Source organism: Grampus griseus (assembly GCF_964374135.1).
Source record: "Grampus griseus genome assembly, chromosome: 3".
Taxonomy (NCBI): Eukaryota; Metazoa; Chordata; class Mammalia; order Artiodactyla; family Delphinidae; genus Grampus; species Grampus griseus.
Genome location: NC_139019.1, coordinates 162036763 through 162060948, shown reverse-complemented (window position 1 = coordinate 162060948; position 24186 = coordinate 162036763). Strand labels below are relative to the sequence as shown.

Here is a 24186-nt window from a genome sequence, read left to right as displayed (position 1 = left end):
ACCTGGCCTGTCACCACACTGCCCTCCACGTCTCCATTTCTGTTGCTTTCAAGAACCAAGAAATGGATATCTAAGGCGGGTGATACAACCTCAGCCAACCGTGTCCGGGCCCTGGCCCCTTCTCCACCGGCACCCACTGCACGCTAGTCCTCAGGGTGACCTGCCAAGACGGCCCGCGGCGGTCTGGGTGTGTCCCTGCAGACGAGCCCCCACTTGGCACACCATGCTTCTCTCTACCCGATGCATCTTGCACTGGCCACTGCCTCTGTGTCTGGGAGGATCTTCCTCCAGGGAATGAACTGCCGCGGCCGGAGCCCCTCAGCCCCAGTGCTGGATATTTTAGGTAGCTCCCATGTTTGCAGCCCTGTGCCCGCGACGCCCCTCAGCTCGAGTCTCTTTGGTGCTGTTCTGCGAGCCCGCCCCCAGCCTGGCTCTCTGCACGGTTGGCGCTTCTTTTCTTCCCCTCACTGCCCTTGCAAACCTTCAGGGCGGGCGGGGGACAGCCATCAGGACCTCCCCCTGCATCTGCAACCTTTCCACTGAGCCCTCCCAGCTGCTCTTCACCCTATCCCTGCCAGCAGGAGCTGTTAGGATGCTGGGCAACCCCAAACCCACAGCCTGGGGGGGGTCTCAGTCAGTCGAGGCTGTTGTAGAGCCCACCCAAAAGGCGACCCCGTCCGCATGAGCAGTCACTCCCCATTTCCCGTCCTCAGCCCCTGGCAACCACTCATCCGCTTTCTGTCTCTGTGGATTTGCCTGTTCCGGACATTTCATATACATAGAACCATACATGCGGCCTTCTGTGTCTGGCTTCTTTCACTCGGCATGTTTTCAAGGTTCACCATTTTATATACAGCATGTGTCAGGGCTTCATTCCTTCTGACGGCCAGCATCCCATTGGGGACCGTGCCTTAAGACAAGGCCTTAGGGAGGTGATTGAGAGAGCGTGCCCGAGGTACCCACAACAGTGGGAGGGCGAGAGGTGCCGGCCCTTGGAGGGGGCCAGGCCTGGTGTGAGCAGGGGGCACCCCAGGGGGACTAACATCTTCACGATCCGCCGCTGCTGCATCGAGAACAGACTGCAGGAAAGGGGGGTCCAAGGGTCCTGCGGCCTCCCAGCTGGTGGTCAAGTGCAGGCAGGGGTGGTTAGGGTCGGGGGACGTGGGTGAAGGTAGACCTGCCGGACCCGCTGCTGAGTAGGAATGGGGTGGTCTGAGCCACAGGAAGACTGGACGGGGACATCACGGAGGGAAGGTAGCTCAGCTCTGGACTGACAGGCTTGGGGTGTGCACGCAACTAGACATCGGAGTCTTGTTCACGATAGAAGTTTGGAAGTTGAGAGAGGCCAGAATATGGGACAAAAACCAAGACAGGATGTCATGGAAGCCAGAAGGACAGATTTCAGGAGCAGAAAGTGAAGGTCCACCAACATGGAAAAATGACTGCCAGACTGAGCAGCCTGGGTTCAGTGGAGCAATGGGGCCACCGATTAGTTCAAGAGACAATCAGCGACTCAGAGGATCAGAGAGCACAGTCAGCTCTCCAGGAGACTCGCGGCAAAGGGGTCGCCAGAGGCCGTGCGGAGAAACTGAGGCAGTGCCGCGGAGAGCTGCCGGGTAGGTCCTGTGGGAGCAAGAGGGTGGGATGTGCCACGGCAGGTCGTGTGGACACTGGAGAGGAGGTGGAGAGCGCGGTCCCACAGGAAATAGACAAAGCAGCAATTTGCGGGTCCCAGGTGGCCCTGGAGCCTCCCGCTCACTTGCGCTCTCTCGTGGCTGTGGCGTGAATGCGGCTCGTGGTTGGCTCGGCCGCCAGCTTCTGGCTGAGTCCCTTGGAGGTTTGGTTTGCTTGTTTGTTTCCGTTTTCTGGCGGCACTGCGCGGCATGTGGGATCTCAGTTCCCTAACCAGGGATCAAACCTGGGCCCCCTGCAGTGGAAAGCACCTAGTCTTAACCACTGGACCGCCAGGGAAGTCCCTCTTGGAGGGCTGTAATTTGAGGAAACTCCCTAGGTCAAATTCTGCGCGTAAAGTCACACTTTACCAGCATTTCATACAGCATTATTCAAAAAAATGCCTAAAATGTGGCCCCACGACACTAATCGAGCTATTAAGGACCACAAGAGCGCGGAGGAGTCACCTGGCACCCCCTGACACCGCCCTGCTGGCAGAGTGGGTGCTGATGGTTACCTCCATGCAACGGGTGGGGACACTGAGGCACAGAGGCTTCGTGACCTGTGCCCCAGGCTCCCATTTAGGAGAGAGACAGGCAGAGCCAAGGCTGTGAGCCCGAAGGCAGTTCTGGGGAGAGTATGGCTGCTCGAGATGGCAATCTTCTAGAACCCATTAATATTAAAAATGCACACACCCGCTCCCTCACCAGTTTCCCTTCTAAGAATTCTTCTACAGGTACATGCAAATTAATGCAAAGTGATGCATTTCCCGCCACATGTTTTTGTAATTGCAAAAAAAATGAAAATAAATGTCTGTCCTTTGGGCACTGTTTAAATCACGCTGTTCAGCCCTGCAGTGGAATAGCATACAACCGTTCAAAAGACTGAAGTAGCTCGTCTCCACAATGCATTAATGTAAAAAAAAGTAGGAAGGATAACCATTTGTGTCCATTTTCGAAATTGGGGGGGGGGGTGGGGGTATCCAAGTATCTCTGGAAGGAGACGCAGGTCACAGCCGTGGCCACTGGGGAAGGAACCAAGGATCCGGTAGTTGACAGGGAAGCGATCTCTCATTTCTCTGTGTACCCTTGGGCAGTCTGCAGTTTAGAAATCCCTGAGGCTTGTGCTGGGAGAGCAGCAGGAGCCCTTGGAACACTGACCACTCCCCTCAGCCAGTCCTGCTCATTACTCATTATTCCACCCTCCCCCTCCCCCTCCTCTCCCCCTCCCCCACTAATCTGTGGCTTGGAAGTTCATGATCAGGGCCCCACGGGAGGGGGATCTGGAAACCACCACACAGGGAGAAGAAAGTGGAGGTGGAGTGAGAGGTCCAGCTGCTGTGTCCCATCACCATCCACCAGAGGCCGCTGTGGCCCTGCAGCGAGTACAGAGCTAGAGGCTGGAGACCTACCTCTCTTGGGCTGGAGACCCAGGGATATAAGACCCCCTCAACTTGTAGCTGTCAGGTCCAAGGGCCGGGCTCAGGGCAGGAAATGAGACCTCCACCATTACGTTTTTTTTTTTTTAAAGAAGATGTTGTTGGTAGGAGTTTATTAATTAATTTATTTATTTTTGCTGTGTTGGGTCTTCGTTTCTGTGCGAGGGCTTTCTCTAGTTGTGGCAAGCGGGGGCCACTCTTCATCGTGGTGTGCGGGCCTCTCACTATCGCAGCCTCTCTTGTTGCGGAGCACGGGCTCCAGACGTGCAGGCTCAGTAGTTGTGGCTCACGGGCCTAGTTGCTCCACGGCATGTGGGATCCTCCCAGATCAGGGCTCGAACCCGTGTCCCCTGCATTAGCAGGCAGATTCTCAACCACTGCGCCACCAGGGAAGCCCCACCATTACTATTATACTCAGTGTGTTCCTTGAAATGTGTCTGACAACCCTCACCCCTGAGCCGGGCACCCTTCCTCTCATGACATTTGCATATGTGTTTGTTATTTGCATATAATATGCACGACTTGCTTTATTTGAATTAAAGATGTGTGGGATTTGCATATCCTTTGCGTACCATTTGTGTAGCTTTTCAGAGATTTGTCTTGCTTTTGTGAGCCAGTTTGCTGGGAGGCAGAGACTGAGGATCCGTGTCCTGGGCTGCCTCTGAGAGATGAGTAGGCACCTTCCCCAGGTTCCATGAAATCACATCTCCATCACCTGGTCAGGAGCCCCAGAAAGGCACACTCTATCTGCTTAGAGCTCCACGGAGCCACTGAGGCAAAAGCCACTGTAACCTGGGTAGGGTTCCAAGCAGCTGGACACAAGACCAATTCACAGTCTCAAGTCAAGGGAGCTACTCTGAAGGGTTTAGGCCAGAGATGGGTTTAAATGCAGGCTCTGGTTCATCAGGTCTGGGCCATGCCTGGGAATCTGCATTTTCACCATCTCCCAGATAAGGCTGGAACTCTGGCCAGGTGTCTGGGAGGGGGAGAGCCGCTAATATTCTCCCTGATTCACACTTTTTTTTTTTTTTTAGTGTTTTAATGGTTTTTTTTTTAACATCTTTATTGCAGTATAATTGCTTTACAATGGTGTGTTAGTTCCTGCTTTATAACAAAGTGAATCAGTTATACATATACATATATCCCCATATCTCCTCCCTCTTGTGTCTCCCTCCCACCCTCCTTATTCCACCCCTCTAGGTGGTCACAAAGCACCGAGATGATCTCCCTGTGCTATGCGGCTGCTTCCCACTAGCTATCTATTTTACATTTGGTAGTGTATATATGTCCATGCCACTCTCTCACTTCGTCCCAGCTTACCCTTCCCCCTCCCCGTGTCCTCAAGTCCATTCTCTACGTCTGCGTCTTCATTCCTGTCCTGCCCCCAGGTTCTTCAGAACCTTTTTTTTTTTTTATTTTTAGCTGATCCACACATCTTAACCGCAGTCCTCCCACCAGAGAAAAATCAGTTGTAATATTCATCATGCTAATTAATTAGCAAAGTGTCCAGGATTGACTGGTGATTAAAAAAAAAAAAAAGACTGGCTTTAGATTAGAGTTTTGCAAGTGGTGGCCCTATACCTGGAATGTGTGATCCTGACTGGGGTTACGGCCCCTGCCTGGGTGTGGGCCCTACACACGACAGCATTCCCTCGGGGCTGGCTGAGACAGGGTGCTGCTGGGGTGTCAGATCCTTAGTTTCCTTATTTTGGAATAGCGATAAATTGGAAAGAGAATGTCGAATGAAATTAAAATGCACAACATGAGAGCTGTGAGTTTCAGTTTTATTTGGGGCCATACTGAGGACCATAGCCCTGGAGAGAGCTTCTCAGAGAGCTCTGAGAAACTGCTCCGAAGCAGTGTGAAGGAGGTCAGCATATATGTGATTTTGGAAAAGGGGACGTGCAATCAAGCACACATCTCAGTAGAAGGTTGCTGCTAGTCACAAAGAGCAGATGTCTCGGTTAATGATTTTAGTGCTTTTCTAAGTACGGGAAGATGCAAGAAATTTGGTTCATAAAAATTTTCTCCTGGGACTTCCCTGCTGGCAGTGGTTAAGAATCCGCCGGCCAATGCAGGGGGCACGGGTTCGAGTCCTGGCCCGGGAAGATCCCACATGCAGAGAAGCAACTAAGCCCGTGCCCCACAGCTGCTGAGCCTGCCCTCTAGAGCCCGCGAGCCGCAACTACTGAAGCCCGCACGCCTAGAGCCCGTGCTCTGCAACAAGAGAAGCCACCGCAGTGAGAAGCCCCTGCTCCCCACAGCTAGAGAAAGCCGGTGCGCAGCAACGAAGACCCAACACAACCAAAAATAAATAAATAGTCATTAAAAAAAAAAATTTCCTCCTGAAGATACCTACCTATCTGAAGACCTGTTCTGCCAGTTTTCCCAGAGCACTGAGAGCCTCATTCCTGATCTCCGCCCTGAACTCCTTTCAAGGTGTGTTGAAGGTGAGCAACTGTAGTGGCTAATGAGCCAGTCCTTGTAGAACCAGGTGATGAGGGACCTTCTTCAGGCATGAGGAGTAGCACTTCCAGTCTCAAAACTTACATCCAAATGTGTAGGAGCCTGAGGTCAGAGAGCCAGAGGACCTGAATTTTAGAGTAAATCACAGACACAGGAGCAGCACTGAAGGGTCTCCCGCTGGCCCACGATGGCACTGACTCACGCAAGAATCACCAGCGGGCCCCAGGATGCTGAGCAGGTTCCTGGGCCCGCACTGTCGCGAGCTGGCCAGAAATTGGATTCCCATGGCGGGCATGTGGGGCACCGTGGGCACCGTGGGACTGGTGTGGGCCACCGAGTGGTGGCTGATTCTGGACCAGGTGCCCTACATCAATGGCAAGTTTCAGAAGGATGATTAGGACTTCCCCGGCAGTCCAGTGGTTAAGACTCGGCACTTCCACTGCAGGGGGCACGGGTTTGATCCCCGGTTGGGGAGCTAAGATCCCACACGCAGCGTGGCCCAAAAAAAAGAAGGACAATTAATTAAACCGACACTGCCCTCCCCCCCAACGAACTCAGATCCCTCTGGTGTCTGGTGGTGCTGCCTCCTTCCATCTGCATCTGGAAAGGCCCAGGCCCTTGAGGAAATACACAGCACGAGTTAGACTTCCTATGTTGGTGGAGATAGTTTTGGTGTGTGAAGGCACACAGCGTGAAACTTTGCTCTGAAAAAAAAAAAAAAAAGAAGAATCGCCAATGGACACCAGCATCAGCAAGAGAAAGTTTGAAGAACAAATTAGTGCTATTCTTGCTAGCCTCCCTCAACTGAAGAACTGGGGAGATATGTACAGGCGGAACTTGAACTTGTGTTCTGGCCCCCCTGGTGGGGTCCAGTCTCTCCTGACAGGTATCCCTGGTGTGAGGAGACCCTGCATGTGCTGCCTTCCCTGAGCCTCAGTTTTCCCCGCTGTGAAGTGGAAACAGAAGTAGCTCTTGCCCCAGTAGGCTTGGTGGGAATCACGTGAGCACTGAGGACCCAAAGCACCGAGCATGGTGTCCATGCTCTTGGAGAGTCTGGGGTTACCTTGTCCCCGTTCGGCCGAGGGGGACACTGACACAGGAAGACAGGAGGGCGGTGGTTTGACCAAGGGCAGCCAAGCTCAGGCTGCCACAATTTCTGTGAAGGCCTGTGAGGGCCAGAGGGTAGATTTGAGGATGGACGGACCCCACCGTCTCCCTGCCTGTTCTTCACTGGGCCGCCAGGGGGCAATCTTACAACGGGAAGTGGATCCAGGCACTGGTTTCCCTTCCCTCTCAGACTCCAATTCCCTTTTTGTCCCCCTCCAGGCCCTACAAGGTGTGTCTGTGACGTCATTTCCCTCTTCACTGGCCCCCTGGCTACCCCTCCCATAAACGTGTTCCCACCCTAGGGCTTTTGCACTGGCCGTTCCCTCTGCCGGAGCACCCTCTCTTCCCTCCTATGCCCGGCGAACTGTTCTACCCCTCCCCCAAACCCCACCCCTCTCCTCTGCTCCCAGCCTGACTCACTACCGCCCCCTCCCCAGCTTTCTTCTCCCCCTAGCCGCCCCGTCCTCGCCAGACAGCCAGCGTCCAGGGGCTGGGGGCACCTCAGGAGCCAGGGGGTTTTGGTTTCTCCTCCTGGAACCGCGTTCTCCCCTGGAATAGGGATGGGGCAACTCCAAAAAAAAAAAAAAAAGGGAATTCCCTGGCCCGGGTTGGGGAACTAAGATACCGAAAGCATGGTGGCGCGGCCAGAAAAAAAAAGAGGTGATGGGGCAACTCCGCAGCTGTGGGCGTGGCTCCGGTTAATCTCGCTCTGGGCCCATCACCCACACACCCCACCCAATCGCCGCCCAGCCACCGGGGACAGGACGGGGACTGGGCTGTATGTCCCCAGGGAGGATCTACCCATCTCTGGTCCTCAAGTTTTTTGTTTTTTTTTTTCTCTTTGGCCTCGCGGCTTGCGGGATCTTAGTTCCCCGACCAGATATTGAACCCATGCTCTTGGCAGTGAAAGCGCGGAGTCCTAACCACTGGACCTCCAGGGAACTCCCTCTGGTCCTGGCCGATGGGGATTTTCCGGACCAAAGCGAGTCCTGGGGAGGGTTGAGAGGTGAGGAGAGCTGTGGTCTGTGTGGAGGGGAGATCTGCCATCCCACTCACCCCACGTTGGTCATTCGTCAAAGGCCCCCCGAAGCTCCTAGTTTAATTTCGCAGTGTCTCCTGGGGCAGGGTAGAATTGGGAGACCGGGCAGCACTTGTTCTCAGTCCAGCTGGACCCCACCCCTCATCTGAACCACCCCCTCCCTGGAACCTCGGTGTGTCACAGCATTCAGACCCTGACTCTGGCTCCTCCCCTCATTTGGTCCCTCCCCATCCCTGGTTCCAGCCTGGGTCTGATACAAGAGGCTGGATTTTGTGCTTAGGCGTCTCCGTGGTGACCCAGCAAGAGTTCACCCAGAGCTCCTGCTCTTACTGACAGGGACCGTCAGAGCCGTGGAGGATTTGTGTGTAGGGGAAAGGCCAGAGCCTATGGGAAGCCGGGGGCTCTCAGGCCCAAGAGTGTGGCTCAGGCTGCGGCTCCCCCTTTGGCCTCCAGGGGCCGCCCCAGCCCAAAAGACAAGGCCACCAGGTCCCTATCCTGGTTCCAGCAGGGGAATGGCTCCTACTTCCAGAATCTGCCCCTGCTACCCCAGGATGCCAAGTACACCCTCTGAGCCTCAGTTTCGCCATCTGTAGAGTAGAGCAATTATAGGAACAGCCTCACTGGGAGGGGTCAGTGAAGAGATGCAAGTAAAGCGCTTCAGCACCCAGCAGGTGCTCAATGGATGTGTGGTCCACTTGCCCAGGCCGTGGCTCAGGAAGGCGGACGGAGAAATTAGTGCTAAAGCATGGCCATGGGGCAAGTAGCACATTCTGGGGTGAGACACTCGGGTCTACTCAGGACACACTGAATGCAAAGAGCATGGGGGAAGTCTTGAGGCCCAGGAGGGGGCTGCACCCACGGAGGGGGTGTGAGGGGTGGGGTGCTCAGGCTGCAGTGACCTCCCCTCCACGTGGTCAAAGGAGCCAGCGCTTCCTGTAGGAAACTGGTCCAGTTACAGGCTCCTGGCTGCCAGGTACGACAGCTGTAAAGGAGTGAGCTTCCTATTGTCAGGGGCATGCAAGCAAGAAAATGGTCTCCAACAGCATCTGGGCCAGGGGACAAGACAAGAGGCCTAATTCTCCAAGGACACATTAGGAGGCGGGTCACAGCCTGACCACAGGAGACCGAGGGTGGCACCGCCCGGCGGCTGGATTCCCCGGTCAGAGACAGCAGGTTCCAAAAAGCTAGGGAACGAACATTCCTCAGCTCCAGGCACTGGGCAGGCCACTCCTGTCTGGTGAGACGTAAGCTGGATCTGGCCGCGTGGACTGCATGTTTTTCCAGTGGCTTCTTCAGCCACAGCCTAGATTCCGTTGGGTCAGCCATTTCCAAGTGTTTGTGTTCACCTGGGCCAGACGTCGGGCCTGTGGCCTTGGCCTCCCAGGAGGCCTGGAAAAGCACCACCAGCCTCCTACTCAGACATCCCTCTGCCTAGAGGCTGCTCATCAAAGCCACTCAGCAGCCAATGACAAGGGATGTGGGAGAGGGACAATCATGCTGCGGCCCAGGGGGAGCTCGTGTGTCCCGTGAGCAGGGGCCTCCCCCACAGGCCAGGACCCAAGATGCAAAAACATGACCCTTGGCAAAGCTGACTTTTTGGAGCCCCACTGCCCTGCCTTTCGAACTTTAGGGTCAGCTTGGGACCAGGTCAGCAGACACAACTGCAAGTCAGAAGCCAGGGTTGTGTGTGAACAGCCCTGCCTCCGTGTGGGACCCTATGAAAGGTACCTCCCTCTCTCAGCCTTGCTTTCCTCGGCTGAAAACTAGAGATAATACCTACCTTAAAAGGTTGTTGACAAGATCCAACCCAATGCCTAGCAGGTGCTTCACAAACCTGAGGACTCTTCTATGCCTCCAGAATGGGTCTGGCTCTGCCTCTCCCATCTGACTGAAAGCCCCCTGAGGGGAGAGGCTGGGTCTTCAAGAGGAGGTAGTGAATTGCGGTTCATCTAACTGTGTCCCTCCCCTGCTCAAAATCCTCACAGACAAAAGGTAAACTCTAAAACCAGCTTTCAAGACGTTTGGACATCTGATCTTGGTTTGGCAAACTCCTATTCTCTCTTCAGAGCCCATAGCAAATGCCCTCTCCTCCAGAAAGCCTTCCTTCGGCCCTTCTCTGTTTTTTTCCAGCCCCTGGCCCTCCTGCTGGCCTAAATCTGACCCCCACAGGCTGAGGTACCTGTGCCTGGCTCTGCCTCCCTCTTCAGAATGGGGCTCTGGAAAGGCCAGTCCAGGGCTGAGTCTGGGCATGATCAAGCATATCTGTACCCACAGGTCTGCGTGTAGACATCACGTGAGAGCACACGTGTGCACGTGTGTGTGTGTGTGTGTGTGTCGCTGTCCTCGTGCCGGGCCCCAGGAGGGGCAGCCAAGGCAAATCTCCCCAGACCACCCAAGACAGAGGCATCTTTACAAAGCAAGGAGCGTGAGCTGAGCAGGGCCCCTTTATGAGGGAGCCTGACCCGGCTTGGAGCTCATTTGTCTACCGACCCTCAGCCTGGAAGAACTGGAGGTGTGAGCAGCCGACCTCAGCCTCCTCCACCATGCCAGTAGCCTGCCTTATGACCCATCGTTAAAGCTCTATCTCCGTCTGGGGCACAGGAGGGGCTGGGGCCCGGGGGAGGGCTGAGTCCTGAGTGGGCTCCCCCGATCGCCTTGACGGAGGCCTCGCCAGGCAGCCTTCGAGGACATACCTGAGGTTTGGCAGCCAGTCCCCAGGGCTGAGTCAGCAGGAAGGGACTCGGGACTTCCTAGGAAAAGCATCTGGGACTTCGAGGCGCCCCCAGCCCACGGCCTCCCCAGGGCCACCGGACGGCGGGAGGTGCCACGTGCACCAGGCTGCGCCCGGTGTGCTTTGAGGGACTGAACTGCGGGGGTTCGTGGCGGGTCAGGATCAGCCCTGACTTGGGCGATCTGGGTGTCTGCGGGTTGAGTGTCCCCAAGCGCAGGGTGACAAAGGGCCACTGTGGGTGTTGATGCTCCACTGTACACAGGTGCTCTTGGCTGCCAGCACCCTCGCAGGACCCTGCCTGTGTGTCAGGGTTCATCCGCCCGGGCTGCTGTGAGGGTTGGCACAGTGACCAGCTAGGCTGTCACACCCAAAACAACCGGCAAATCCAGCCGTGTGCACTTTGGCGGGGGGTGGGGGGGGATGACTGCGTGTGGGGCTGCAATTAAGAGTGATGGTGTAGCTGAATGAGTGACAAGAAGGGGGCCTAGTGGTCTGGGAGGGAGTGTCTGACTGGGGAGGACAGGGACAGCGAGTGACCAGGACGGTGTGAGCTCAGGACTGATGATAAGGACGCTTGACTCCACGCGCCACATCTGCTGTTTGGCACGGCACCTGTGACCCTGGGTAGGGCGGTGGACGTTTCCCTGCATCCATCACCAAATGTCCGTGTCTGTTGCTCCCCTGATCCCTGGGCTCTCCTCCCTCCTGCCTGCCCAGATCCCCCACCCCAGGCCCTGGGGTCTGGCCTCAGCTCCTGCCCTGGGAGGGGTTGGACAGGACATTGGCGCTCAGCTGGACTGTTCCTTCTCTGCTGGCCTCCTGCTTCTGTTTCCACCATTAAAATGCAAGCATTCCTCCCACCTGACTGAAGCCAGTTCTCCCCGCCAGGCTGGCTCCAGTCTTTGGGGTCTGCGACTGGGTCATACCCAACTCTGAGGGCTGATGAGGGAGACAGACAGGGCTGGGGAAGTGGTGGGTAGCCATGCCAGGGACACGAGGCCCAAGTGGAGGAGCCAGCAGTATTCAGCCAAAACAGGAGGCAGCTGGAGAGGAAGGGGCGCTGGGCTGCAGGTTTGGACCCCGAAGGTCTGCCACGTGGGAGGGGGCAGACCCAGTTCCATAAAGGAAACACTTTTCCACACGCTGAATGCTGCCCCAGGTATAGAGGAGCCTTTGTTATGAGAAACTGTGTGATCTTTCCCAGCTCCAGCACCTTCTGTGGCTCCCCATCACCCACCGGAGACTCTCCAGCTCCTTGCTTGGCAGGAGCTGGGGTGCTGGCACCGGGGCCTCCAAACCTTGTCTCCAAGCACAGCCCTGGGGCCCACCCTCAGAGACTGGGGCTGATACCCTCGGGTTTGCCAGATTCTCCCAGACCCTCCAGGCCCCTAAGTCTGGCCCCTGGGCAGGGAAAGATGTTCCCATGAAAGGCATGGGCTGAGCAAAAGTGTGAGTGAGGGCTGGAGAGGCTGGGGGTTGTCCGATGGAGAGTTCTCCAGATGGACAAGAGCCAGCGGGCCACGTAGGCTGAACGCTGACTCCACAGGTGTGTGGCATTCAAGGCTCTGTACACCTCCCCTGTGTGTCTCCCTTCTCCATGCCCGCCTGAGGTTTCCCTCCTCAGCCTTCACATGTACCTTTCCAGCTGCCTGGTATGCCCTTCCTGCCTTGCCCACCTGGTGAACTCCTAGACATCCTTCAAGACCCACTGCCTGTGTCCTTTTCTCTGAGAAACATTGACCTTCCCTTCAGCCTATGGTGTCCCCATTTGCTGTGTGACCCTGGGCAAGTCCCTTCAGCTGTGAAATGGGGGGGGTATGTGTGTGAAAAACCACCCTCCCTAAAAGCATATTTTGAGGCCCAAGGCAATAAATATACATTAAATGCTCTCAAAGTGAGTTAGGGCTTTGGGGACAGGGAGGGCTTGTATCCAGTCACTGCTCAATGTGTGTTCATTTTTATCTTCCTCCTCTTGGATTCTGCAGGTTTAAGACTCTCTTGTTTTAAGCACTGTTCCAAGATTTTTCTCCCACTCGCAATACTAGGAATTTTAAGAACCCCTGGTTCTAAAATTATAAGTCTAAAATGCCGTGGGCGGGACCAAGGGCCTCCTTGTGCCCTGAGCTGACGCCAGGGTGGCTGGAGCTGGGGTCTCTAGGGTGGACTTTATGCCCCCCACACCCCAAGCTGACGGGGTGTGGTCTGGCAGCCCCAGTTTTAGGGGGAGAGCAATGGATTTACCAGGAGGCGGATAGCAAACGTTCCAGGAGCGGGGGCGTGGAGACTCCTGGCTCGGAGGCTAGAATGGGGTCACAAGACAGCGTCAAGAAGCACAGGGCTGGGCTTCCCTGGTGGGGCAGTGGTTGAGAGTCCGCCTGCCGATGCAGGGGACACGGGTTCGTGCCCCGGTCCGGGAAGATCCCATATGCTGCGGAGCGGCTGCGCCCGTGAGCCATGGCCGCTGAGCCTGCGCGTCCGGAGCCTGTGCTCCGCAACGGGAGAGGCCGCAACAGCGAGAGGCTCGCGTACCGCAAAAAAAAACACAAAAAAACGAAGCACAGGGCTGTCAGCTCAGAGCCATGGCTTCCTTCTCTTGGAGCCTCAGTTTTCTCATCTGAATATTGGGGCCAAGTGCTGCGCTCTTGAAGAGCTGTTAGCAGGGATGAGGAGGCACTGGGGCTCCAGCCACCGTCCTGTGCCAAGCATTTTCTTGGGCTCTGCCCTCTGCCTGGAACAGTCTCCCTGGCCCACTTCCCTCTAGGACCCCCTGCTCACTCCTGGCCCAGCCGCAGCAGCTGGGGAGGGGGCCCCAGGATGACGCCCACCCACCCCTGCCCCACCCTAGGGAAGGAGGGCCAGCTGCTGGCCCCAAACTCAGCTGCCCCAGGCCTGGCAGTGGCCGCGGCCCCAACACTTTCTCAATGAAAGGTATTTGGCAGTGGCGTCTGACACCTCATCACGCCCAGCCTGGAAGCCAGCTTCTCCTGCCAGCTGCAGGGGGAACCCCCCCAACTCCTGCTGCCCCCCCAGGACCCCGACAGGCAGGCCCAGAGTCTGCGTTGCCTTGGGCGGGGGCCTACCCCTCTGAGCTTCCCTCTCAGCTGAGGGTGTAGACACAGTAAGTCTGGATAAATGCGCATGCCCCTGGCTCCCAGGGGCCTCAAAGCATCTCCCCTCTCTTGTCCATCACAGCCTATCCAAGGAGAGGCTGGGATGCTGGCACCGGGGCCTCCAAACCTTGTCTCCAAGCACAGCCCTGGGGCCCACCCTCAGAGACTGGGGCTGATACCCTCGGGTTGCCAGATTCTCCCAGACCCTCCAGGCCCCTAAGTCTGGCCCCTGGGCAGGGAAAGATGTTCCCATGAAAGGCATGGGCTGAGCAAAAGTGTGAGTGAGGGCTGGAGAGGCTGGGGGTTGTCCGATGGAGAGTTCTCCAGATGGACAAGAGCCAGCGGGCCACGTAGGCTGAGCACTGACTCCACAGGTGTGTCGGGGTGTGCGTGAACCTCTCTTCCCACCAAGGCCAGGCCCTCTTCGGGCCCCCATTGTTGGCACAGACGTGACACCTCTACATGCTAGACAGGCAGATGGTAAGAGGGACTGGAGGGGCAGGGGTGGACAGGTGGGCGAGCGGGTGGGTGGGTGGTAGAGGGGAAGTGGGCAGTTGAGTGGGTAAGTGGGTGGGTGTGCAGAAGGCCTGAGCAGGCCCTAGAATAAGGGAATAATACCCCGCACTCCAACTGCCTGCCGCCACCCTTTCTGGGGGCAATCAGCCAGGCACAATGCTCCCCATTCCAGGCCCCCAGAAACGCCACATTGATGCCTTCCAGGGACCAACGTCTACAGGCCAAGGGAGTCTCACGCGCGTCCTTGAGGGGACTGCTGGGCCATCCAGGGAGCCCCCCGCTCCTGCCGGGATTCACTCTGGGGCCCAAGCAGCCCTTTGCCTCTCCTTTTTGGGACCTCAGTTTCTCTGTCTGGAAAGGGGGTGTGTGATCAGAACAGCGCCTGTCCCATGGGGCGTCAGGACAACTTGCCTGGCCGCGCGCACACAGTGCGCAAGCGATGGTGCTGCACCTCCAGACTGAGAGTCCCGGTGATGGCTCAGGACCATGGCCTTGGGCAGCCAAATCACCACGTGGTCAAGGCATGGCCAGGCCTCAGCCGGGTGTGACCCAGGGCAGGGCAGCTGTGGTCCCGGTGGAAGAAGTCCAGGGAAGCCTCAGTTCCTGCCTCCTGGGGCAAACGGCCCTGCCAGGGCCCCTCCCTGCCCACTGTAGCCCCTGGGCATGTGGCCAGATAGGAGCCACTGACCACAGCCAGGCAAGGAGGATAAGGCCAGGGCAGCAGCTACTACTGTGTTTTGCAGTCAGGGCTGCACAAGCCTGGGCTGCTTATGAGTCAGCTCTGCACACACATGTCGCAGATATACTTCTGTGGGCATCGGTTGGGGACCACGTGCCTGCCTGAGGAGTGTCCAGGGCCGCACGGGGACCTGCAAGCCGCTTGCACACCCATGTCCGTATGTGCTTCAGGCCTGTTTCTGCCTGCCAAGGTGCACCTGGATCCAGCAGCCCCAGCCTCCATCCTTCTCTCCCCAAGATTGACACCAGGAGTTGGAAATGAAGCATCTTTAATTGAATCCCTGCCCCGACCCCCTGGGGAATCTCCAAGCACCAAACGTATGAGAATTGTGCTCCTCAGTCCCAGAGCCAAGAAGCCTCTTCCCCAGACCTTCAATGGGCCACGTCCGGACCCCACACTCACACCTGTTATTATTTATTCAATAAATAACCCCAAGAACAAAACTCAGGGTAGAGGACCCAAAAAAGCATCCAGCTCAGCACAGAAATCTGAAAGGGAGGATTATCTGAAATCCGGATCAAAATATGAAATGAAATCAGAGCTGGCATGTGAGCTGGGAATGATCCCCTCTGGGCCTCAGCCGGTCACCAGCCCCGACCATCATCCCAGGATGCTGGCTCCCACAGTCAGGACAAACTCCATTTCACGTCACACAGCAACAATTATCTGCCTGCATTTGCACCATCAGACCTGACTGAATTCTGGGCTGGGGAGGAAGTGCCCAGAAACCTGAAGAGACTTGCCAAGGACAGAGGAGTCTGGAGCAGGGCAGAGGAGCGAGGCTGGGGCCCAGGGTCACTGCTGGACCCTGCCACGGCGGGTGCGGAGGGGACCTGAGGCTCGTGCCTGTGCCCGGCCCACCTCGCCCATCTCCCTGCGGATGTCACCAAGAGCTGCCGATGGGGACTCCAGCAGCCTCTGGAAGAGGCTCGGCCGGCCCTCTGGTGTCTCCCGGCACTGAAAGGTGACGGCTGTGCCAGCATCGGCCTTCATCTCCCTGGAGAAGCCATCAGAGGAGCCATCGAAGCAGCGGCCGATGGCAATCTCCTTGGCCAGCCTTGGGCTCTGGTCAGTGACTGTATAGACACCATAGTTGTGACCCAGAGGGTCCAGCGGGGCCAGCATGGAGAAGACAGCCAGGTCATCAGCGGGTGCAACAGGGGGGTGCCGGGTCAAGTAATCCTGCAGGAGTCCGTTGACCGCCACGCGCCGGCAGCTGCCCTGGGGCATGATGGTCACCAGTGTCCTGTCCACCTGACGCTGGTCGAACAGCATCCCGCTGCACTTGAACTCCACGCAGGCGGCAGATGTGCTAGGGCGCTGGGGGTCTCGGACACTCCGGTCATCCCGCAGACCGTAGAGCTGGCCCCGGGTCCGAGGGTGGCTGCCCCCCGAATTGTGGGAGCGGACCATGTATTCCTGGGGACCCTGGATCTTCACCTTGAGGAAGCAGGCTCTGAACTCCTGCGGGTTGGGCCACCAGGCCAGGAGATCTCCAGTCCAGGAGGCCGGCACGCCCTCGCGGAAGGGGACCACGTTATACTCGTATTTTTCCATCTCCACGCGAGCAAAGCGGAAGTGGCTGGCGGTCACCGGGGCCTCCTGACACTCCCGCAGGTTGCGCCACGGGTACACGGGGCCGTTGGCCTCGGCGGGGTCGCCGGACCTGGGTTTGGCGAGGTTGATGCGGAAGCCATTGCGTTTGAGGGAGGGGTCATCGTGGTCGGTGCGGCGGTAACCCAGCTTGTCTAGGTAGGGCTGGGCCACGCCCACGGTGGCCGGGAGTGGGCGGGGCCTGGATGGGGCGGGCTCCAGCTCCTCCCCTCCCAGGGTGGCCGTGACCAGGGCGGTGTAGGCGTCTGGCCGGTCAGCATCGCAGAAGGCGGGGAGGCAGGCCCCGTTGGGACCAGTGACGGCGCTGTCGAAGCGGCCCCAGGCGCGGGGGTTGGCCGAGAAGCCGGGGGCAGGCTCCAGGTTGACCAGCGTGACCACCACGCCCTCCACCTGCTCGTTGGGGTTGAACTTGTCGTTGGCGTAGGCGCGCACCTTCACCAAGCAGCGGCGGCGCTCAGGCACGTCCAGGTTGAACAGACGCCGCTCCCGGATCTCCACGTTGCCCACCAGGAAGACCCGCTCCTCCCGGCGGACCCGTGAGGCCGCCGACCTCTCACGCTGGAAGCCGCTCTCCTCTTCCCACAGGCCCGTGTCAGGGTTCAGCGACCACAGCTTCAGGGCCTCCACGTGGCCGGCCATTCGGATCTGGCTGGCGGCCACACGCACGGCCACCGGCCCGGTCTGCAGCTGCTCTGCGGAGCCGGCAGCACGGAGGTCCACCGAGAACATGCCGTAGGTGCGCAGTGGAGCCAACTCCCCGTCACTGTCCACAAATCGCAGGTCACTGGGGGCGGCAGCCGCCGAGGTGACATTTCGGGGGTCAACAAATGTCACCCGGGCCTCCACAGCCCCTGTGTAGGGTTCACCATCAGCTCTGCGGAAGGCTCTCGGAGGGATGACCAGCTCGCCTAAGGGGGCTTCGTCCTCCAGCTCCCCGAGGGATATCGTGTTGCTCTGGCTGGCATCTAAGATGACAGGGGCTTTCTTGCGCATGGCCTTGACCTCATGGTACACGCCCGCACCTCGAGGGTCAAAAGGCAGGACCCTGACAGTGTCCACGAACTGGCCACTGGGGTCCACGAAAGTAATCACCAGCCGCTGAGTGGAAGGTGCCACCTCAATGGTGAAGTCACCCTGGTAGGATGTGAAGCCAATGGGCTCCCGGCCCAGGAGGATCCGAGCAAAGCGCAAGGGCTCCCTAGACTCAGCGGCCACCACACGTCCCCGGATCAGCCCCCGAGGGGGCAGACATTTCCGGCAGCCACATTCAGCCACTATCTTGACTGGGAGGATGTAGCCAGAGCAGTGGATCTTCCTGCTCTCCAGCCGGTGCACCGAGCAGCAGCGGGAGCCTGCGTCCCCACATCGGGGCCTCGAGCCTGCAGGGCTGGGGCAGGGGGTGTCAGGGCAAAGGCCTACGTCCAGGTAGATGGGGCCGCTGCCTCGCTGACCACAGTCGTCTGGAAGCTTGATCAGGTGTTCTCGGGGCTGGGGGTCACAGGCTGGCTGGCCTGGGGCTGTGGAGCAAGAAATCAGCCAGATCAGGGTAAGGGGGGGGGAACTCCATGGAGGCCAAGGTTGGGGGCCTAGATTGGGATCAGAGGCTCAACCCGGGGGCTCAGTGGGAGCCTGGGATCCGACTGAGCAAGGTCAGAGATCAGTCTGAAGTCGGGGTTCCATTTGAAGTTGCGTTTTAGCTGGGATTGGGGCTCAGTTTGGTGTCAGGGCTCGCTCAGGGTTGTGGGTAGGGTTGCTGAGGACGCTCACCAAGCACGGTGAGTTGGGCAGTGCCCGATCGCACGGCCCCGGCATCATTCCACGCTTTGCAGTGATAGGTGCCTGCCTGGTCTGGGTGAAGCCCATGCAGCTCCAGGTGGGTCCCGTACCTGTGCGTTCGCCTGTCCAGCAGGGTCCCGTTGTGGAACCTGGGTGGCGGGTGAGCAGCACCATGAATGCCCTTGGCACGGGGGAGGGGCTGCATCTGTCCCGCCCCACATGGAGCACAGGGAGGTTGCAGAGCAGCTTCCTCTGGGTCTCTGAGGCACCACATATCATGGGAAGCCCATTCCAACCCCAAAGCTGGGCGCGAGACCCTTGAGCATGGGGCAAGGCACTCACCAGGAGTATTTCTTGGGCATGGGGGTGCCCAAGGCTTTGCAGCAGAAGGTCACATTCTGGCCAGCCTCTCGAACTCGGGACTCAGGGTGCTTCACCAGATAGGGCTTCTCTGGGGGCAGAGGCAGCAAAGGTCAGGGCCCTGCCCCACCCCAGCTTCTCCCAAAGACCCTTCCCAAGAGCAGGGCCCCATCCTTTCCCTTACAGTGATGCCCTGTTTCACTTGGGCCTTTTCTAATGACCCTCCCCCCACTCAGGTTCACCTCACATCTGCTGGAGACTGTGCCCTTAATGCTTTTTTTTTTTGTGGTACGCAGGCCTCTCACTGCTGTGGCCTCTCCCGCTGCGGAGCACAGGCTCCGGACGCGCAGGCTCAGCGGCCATGGCTCACGGGCCTAGCCGCTCCGCGGCATGTGGGATCTTCCTGGACCGAGGCACGAACCCGTGTCCCCTGCATCGGCAGGCGGACTCTCAGCCACTGCACCACGCAGGGAAGCCCATGCTTAATCTTAATGCTTCCCTTTGCAACTCCACCTCTCATCTCACATCTTCTCCAATGACCGTTACATCTTATTTCTTGCTCCATTGGCCTCACTGTACATCACATCATCCCAAGTGCTTGGCGTCACCCAGAATTTCCTCCCCAGTTCCTCAGCCCCCTCATCCCTCTTACCATGAGGCACTTACCCAACTTATTAAGGACAACACTGACCACAGCAGAGATGGAGCTGTTGGCCTGGGCCTGGGCCATGCCTGCAGAGAAGCCATCCATTCGGGCACTGACATTGGCTCGGCTGCTGGCACAGACTCCAGGCACCCAGAAGGTTCCGTGGGCATGGCTAGTAGCCATGGTGCCAGGCCAGTCTCGCAAGGAGACCCTGGCTCCTGGCAGCGGACACCCAGATGGGGTGACCACCGAGCCCAGAAGGATGTGGTCAGTGCACCCACAGGTGTTGGGACCACACCCTGGGGGGTGGGCACAGGAGGCAGAGAAGACTCTTGACCCCTTCCTGGGGAGGGCTATCCTCTCTATCAGTCACTCAGCAAAGGTACCCAGACACCCTCCCCACCTTGTTCCCCTCAGAGAGTCCTCATCATGGACCTGCTTGCAGCAGCCCTTGGTGTGAAGGACATGGGGCTCAGTGGTCAGGGCTGGGCCAAGGGGAGGGACCTGGGATCCTGGTGTGAAGGAGATGCCCTGGAGGAGAGGACAGGATAGGTGACTCTTACAAGGCAGAGAGGCTCCTTCTAGCATGAGAGAAAATGTTCAGGCAGGGGCTGGGGGCCCAGCGAGGGGATGGGTCTTGGGCCCAGAACATCTCCCTCCTGACACAATCCTGTGGTTTCTCCATAAAATGGAAAATTCCACTGGAAACTTCAGGGCAGAGGCACGGAGAAGGCAGAGCCAAGCAGAGTAGGGTGGGGAATCCCACCACCCCATTGGCTACTGTGCTCCCCCACCCTGCTGCATGCTCTGCTGGGGCAGTCTCCAGACCATGTTTGTGGAGACCAGGCCTGATTGGAATTTCCAGTCGCCTCCTGGCTGGCCTGGTGTCTGGACCAGGGAGGGCCTGGGCATCATGTCTGCCAGGGTGTGAGCGCATGTCCACGTGGGCGTGGGGGACGGGCGTGGCCTGCGAATGCCATGCGTGTGTGCACCACGAGTGTGTGAGCCAGCTTCTGTGTGTATCCACGTCCACCAGGACATCCGCACACTCCAACAGGCACACAGAGGAAGTGCCCCCTCAGATCTGCCCATGACTGGACACGACTCCCATGGCGTCCACCCGTCCAGATGTACACATTTACCAATGCTCTTCGGGGGCCCGGAAGGGAAGGAAAAGCGTCTCCAAGTGGTCCAAGTTCCGGTCGTCCAGGCTCCGCCCCTACACTCAGGCTCCGCCTCCTCCCTCCAGGCACCGCCCCATCAGGCTCCACCCCAACTAGCCCCTCTAGGTACTTCCCTCAACTGGCCCCGCCCCTACACCCAGGCCCCGCCTCTAACCCAACTATCTCCTCCAGGCCCCGCCCCTCCTACCTGGACATGTAGGCCTCACACAATTCTGCGCCTCCAGGGTACGCCCAGGACACGCATCCGCAGCAGGGCTTGGGCAGCGGCGGCGGCGCAAGCGACGGCCTGGCCCGCAGCTCCCCGAACAAGGACCCCACGGGCCCCACGCACCCCACGTGGCCTCTGGGGAGAGGGCAGGGATGGGGGCGTCAGATGGAACCTGGAACTCTGTTGACAGTGTGGGACTGGAGGGTGCTCTCGTCACGTGCATCCGAGTCAGAGAGAAGTCCTGCCCACTGCCTCAATCGGTGCTCCCCCAGGCGCACCAGTCGAATGTGCAGTTGAGGTACCTTCCCGCCCCCGCCAAGATAAGCCCTGCTGTTCTCCCTGCGTCTCACCCACATCTGGGGCTCAAAACACACTTCCACAGAACGGCCCTAGTTCTAGATGAGCAAAAGAGGGCAGTGAGAGGGAGCTATGTTCCTAGGGGCCCCTTCCTGACCCCGACCTGGGCCCCGGCCATTCTTAGCCCCTCCCTTCCAAAGCTCCTCTCCTATCCGCTCCGGCCCTCTCCTGCGGCCTTGCGCCTAAAAGACCCCGCCTCTTCCCTGCCACGCCCTGCACCCTCCCCCTCCCCCCCCCAACAAGACACCATCCTTTCAGGCCTCATCCACCTATGGCCAATCCCCGCCGCTCCCTTAGCCCCGCCCTCACCATGCGGGCAGCGGAAGCGCACGTGGTAGTTGGAGCAGCGGCGGCCTCGGGGCTGCTCGCGGTTGAGGCACCAGAAACCTCGCGTGGGGTTCAAGTGTACGCGCTCGCCGACGTCTGACGGCAGGGCCCAGTCTGTGGTGCGCGCCTCCAGCGCCAGCGGCCGCGGGCACACGCGCGCCGGCCCGTAATAGAAGCGGATCGCAGCCAAGCTCTCGAAGTCACCGTCGCCTCCCGGGTGGTCGACGTTGAACCAGGACGTCCACTCGCTGGCCTCTGCGGGCACCGCACGCGCTGGGACCCGGGCCTTAGCCGGTCGGGCCCCATCAGTTCAGGCAGGAGGAGCCTGGGCTGCGGCCCGCCCACCCCCACCTGCGTGTTTAAGCCAGGTCCCCCTCCCTACAAAAGTACATGGGCAAGCCCAGCCTGCCCAGATCCAGAGCCCTCGAGGGCAGAAGGAGCTGTAGAAGGATCAGGGGAGGTTGGACTGCGCTTGCCCCGGCCCTAGTTCTGCCGCTCAGTATCTGAGCTGGCCCATGAGTGCACGCTGAGATCTTGCCACTGTCTCACCAGCCCCCACTCTCAGAATTCAGAACCCTTGAGGTGTAAGGAGATATAAAGGCAGCACGAGGAGCCAGGCCTGAGACCAGCTGTTCCACTGCCTGGCAGCCTCGCATCAGTGCCAGCTGGGACCTTGTTCGCTGCCCACTGAACCTATCAGGCAACCCTCCCTTTCACAGAAGCCAGAGGTGGGAAGGGTCTGGCCTCTCACAGGCTAGCTTCTGTTTCCATCAACCCCCCAAGGGGCGCTCACTCCTTTCCTCATTCAAGAGCAAGTCAAATAGAACCTTCCTAGCTGGGAAGCTAGAGACTTGGATTCCAGAACTCCTGTTTCCCTGACTGAACTGAGCTTGTTGTCTCACCGCCCCGCCCCACCCCACCCTGGTTTCCTCCTGGACAAACAGCCTAGGCTCTCATCTCCCTGCTCCTAAAACTTAGACCTCTTGGGGCACCACTTCCAGGGGCTGCCATGCCCAGGGACCAGGACAGTCCTGGGCTCTTCACCCAGCTTGTATCCCCTCCTCACAAGACCCTACCAGCCAGAGCTCACACAGAGTCCACAGCAGAACGAGGACTCAGACCCAAGCTGGCTCACCTTCCCAGTCCTCCAGGGCTGGTGAGGGCTGGCCAGGGTGCAGCAATGAACCTTCAAGGCCCCACGCAGTCACCATGGGCTCCTCAGGGGTGGTGGTGCCTGTCAAAGGGGTGAGGGGTAGGGGGAAGGACTTCTGTGAACTCCTGGTATGCAAAGTGCTGCCACGATCATCCCCATTTCACAGGGGAGAAGCCGGAATCCAGGGGAGAATTGCAGCACCCCCTCCTCCAGGAAGCCTTCCCATGACCTCCCCACCCCCAGTCTCCCACAGCCCCGTCCCTCACTCTGACACAGCCCCTTAGGCTGGGGAAGTCTGTGTCCACTCTGCTTCCCAGACCCAGTTCTCCCACTGTGCTCAGTGGCCATGAGTTCAGTTGGCTGTGCCCCTCCCTGCTGTCATATTGATCTGAATTTTCTTTCATCCATTTGCTGACTGGAAGTCCCTCCCTCAGTCTACCTTTCATCCCTGCACTTGGGGCCCAAGCTGCCAGTGGGAAGTCCTTGGAATCTAGCCTGGCTTCTCCAGCCGCGAGTTGTCTGAGATAACTGGGCTGGGCAGTGACTTCAGACAAGTCCCTTCCCTCTTGGAGTCTCAGTCTCCCCATCTGAGAAATGGGCCCAGTTCCCCACTCCACTGAGTGTTCCAGAGATGGGAATTTCTTTTCTGAGTGCTGTGTGTGTGTGTGGAAGAGGGAAGGAGTTAGGTGAGAGGGGACAGCTCTGGCCCCTTCATAGTGTGACCAAGACTGGATGATTCAGGGTCCAAATGCTGTGGCTGAGATGGGTACCCTGCAGTCCTGAGAATCCAGAGGAGCCTGAAGTTCATAGCCACACTCCCGGTGCCCCTATCGTCCCTTGGAGGAGGGAAGACAGTGGACGAGATCCCCTCCTGCCCCAGGTGGTCCCAGAGCTCCATCTCTTCGTTGCCCCCTCACTCCACCCCCGAGGCTGGCAAAGGGAATGCAGGCCTGGGGAAGCAAGTGGGTCCCTTGGTTCTGTCTCCAGGCTCCGGCTGCTTGCCACGCCCTCTGTCAGACGTCCGGCGCCTAGGGGGCTGGTCTGGGGTCTGGGGGCGCCTCACCTCGGGTCCCCGCCAGGTGCGCGGCGGCGACACAGAGGCAGAGCAGTATCTGCAGTGACGCCATGGCCAGGTCCGAAAGTCGGAGGGAGGGTCCCAGCTCCGCTGTGCACTCGGGTCGGACTCCCGCGGGTCTGGCGGCCGCTGGGGCTGTGGATGGGGGAGGGACGCGACCGCAAGCCACGCCCCGTCCAGGCCACTCCCCGTCCAAGCAACGCTCCCGGGCCTGAGGTGACTTCGGTGCGCAGACAACCTCTTTGGGTCGCCCCCCTCGGTGCGTCTGGCTGTACCTCCACCCTCGGGCTGGCCTGCGTCCCCTCGGCGCCGGCTGGAAGTCCCCTCCTTAGCCCACCCTCTGTTCTCCACGTCGGGAAGTGCCTCCTGGAATCGAGCCTGAAGCTGTCCGAACCTTCAATGTTTAAGCCGCCCTTTAGGCGGCTAGAAACCCTCCATCGGGTCTAACTTCGATTCTATTGGCTTTAGGCCACCCTGAGCAGCCTGGAAATCCCACCTTGAATCTACCCTCCACTCTTCTGGCTCCAGTTTTCTCCGAGGCCAGCAAGAAGTCCATTTATGTCTGCCCTCCATCCCTCCCGCCTTGGGGCCACCAGGGCACCGGTGGGAAGTTCCTCCCTGAGCTTCCCCACCCCCGCGCCAGACCCAGCGCACAGAGGAGGCCCAGGC

At 58.8% G+C, this 24186-nt stretch overlaps 2 protein-coding genes across 2 annotated transcripts; one reads left to right on the top strand and one right to left on the bottom strand.

The window, feature by feature from the left end:
• Positions 1 to 5802: 5802 nt before the first annotated feature.
• On the top strand, positions 5803 to 5973 carry LOC309820950 (cytochrome b-c1 complex subunit 10-like; the record flags this gene model as incomplete). The annotated part of the gene is made up of 1 exon (XM_082652008.1): positions 5803 to 5973. The coding sequence occupies one exon, from the start codon at positions 5803 to 5805 to the stop codon at positions 5971 to 5973; it is 171 nt and encodes a 56-aa protein (XP_082508134.1).
• A 9132-nt stretch (positions 5974 to 15105) lies between these two features.
• CILP2 (cartilage intermediate layer protein 2) lies at positions 15106 to 23641 on the bottom strand. The gene is made up of 8 exons (XM_082651367.1): positions 23506 to 23641; positions 22425 to 22523; positions 21272 to 21544; positions 20585 to 20740; positions 19234 to 19512; positions 18550 to 18658; positions 18199 to 18356; positions 15106 to 17948 (listed from the first exon to the last, which is right to left on the bottom strand). The coding sequence occupies exons 1-8, from the start codon at positions 23567 to 23569 to the stop codon at positions 15613 to 15615; spliced, it is 3474 nt and encodes a 1157-aa protein (XP_082507493.1). The 5' UTR covers positions 23570 to 23641; the 3' UTR covers positions 15106 to 15612.
• Positions 23642 to 24186: the final 545 nt, after the last annotated feature.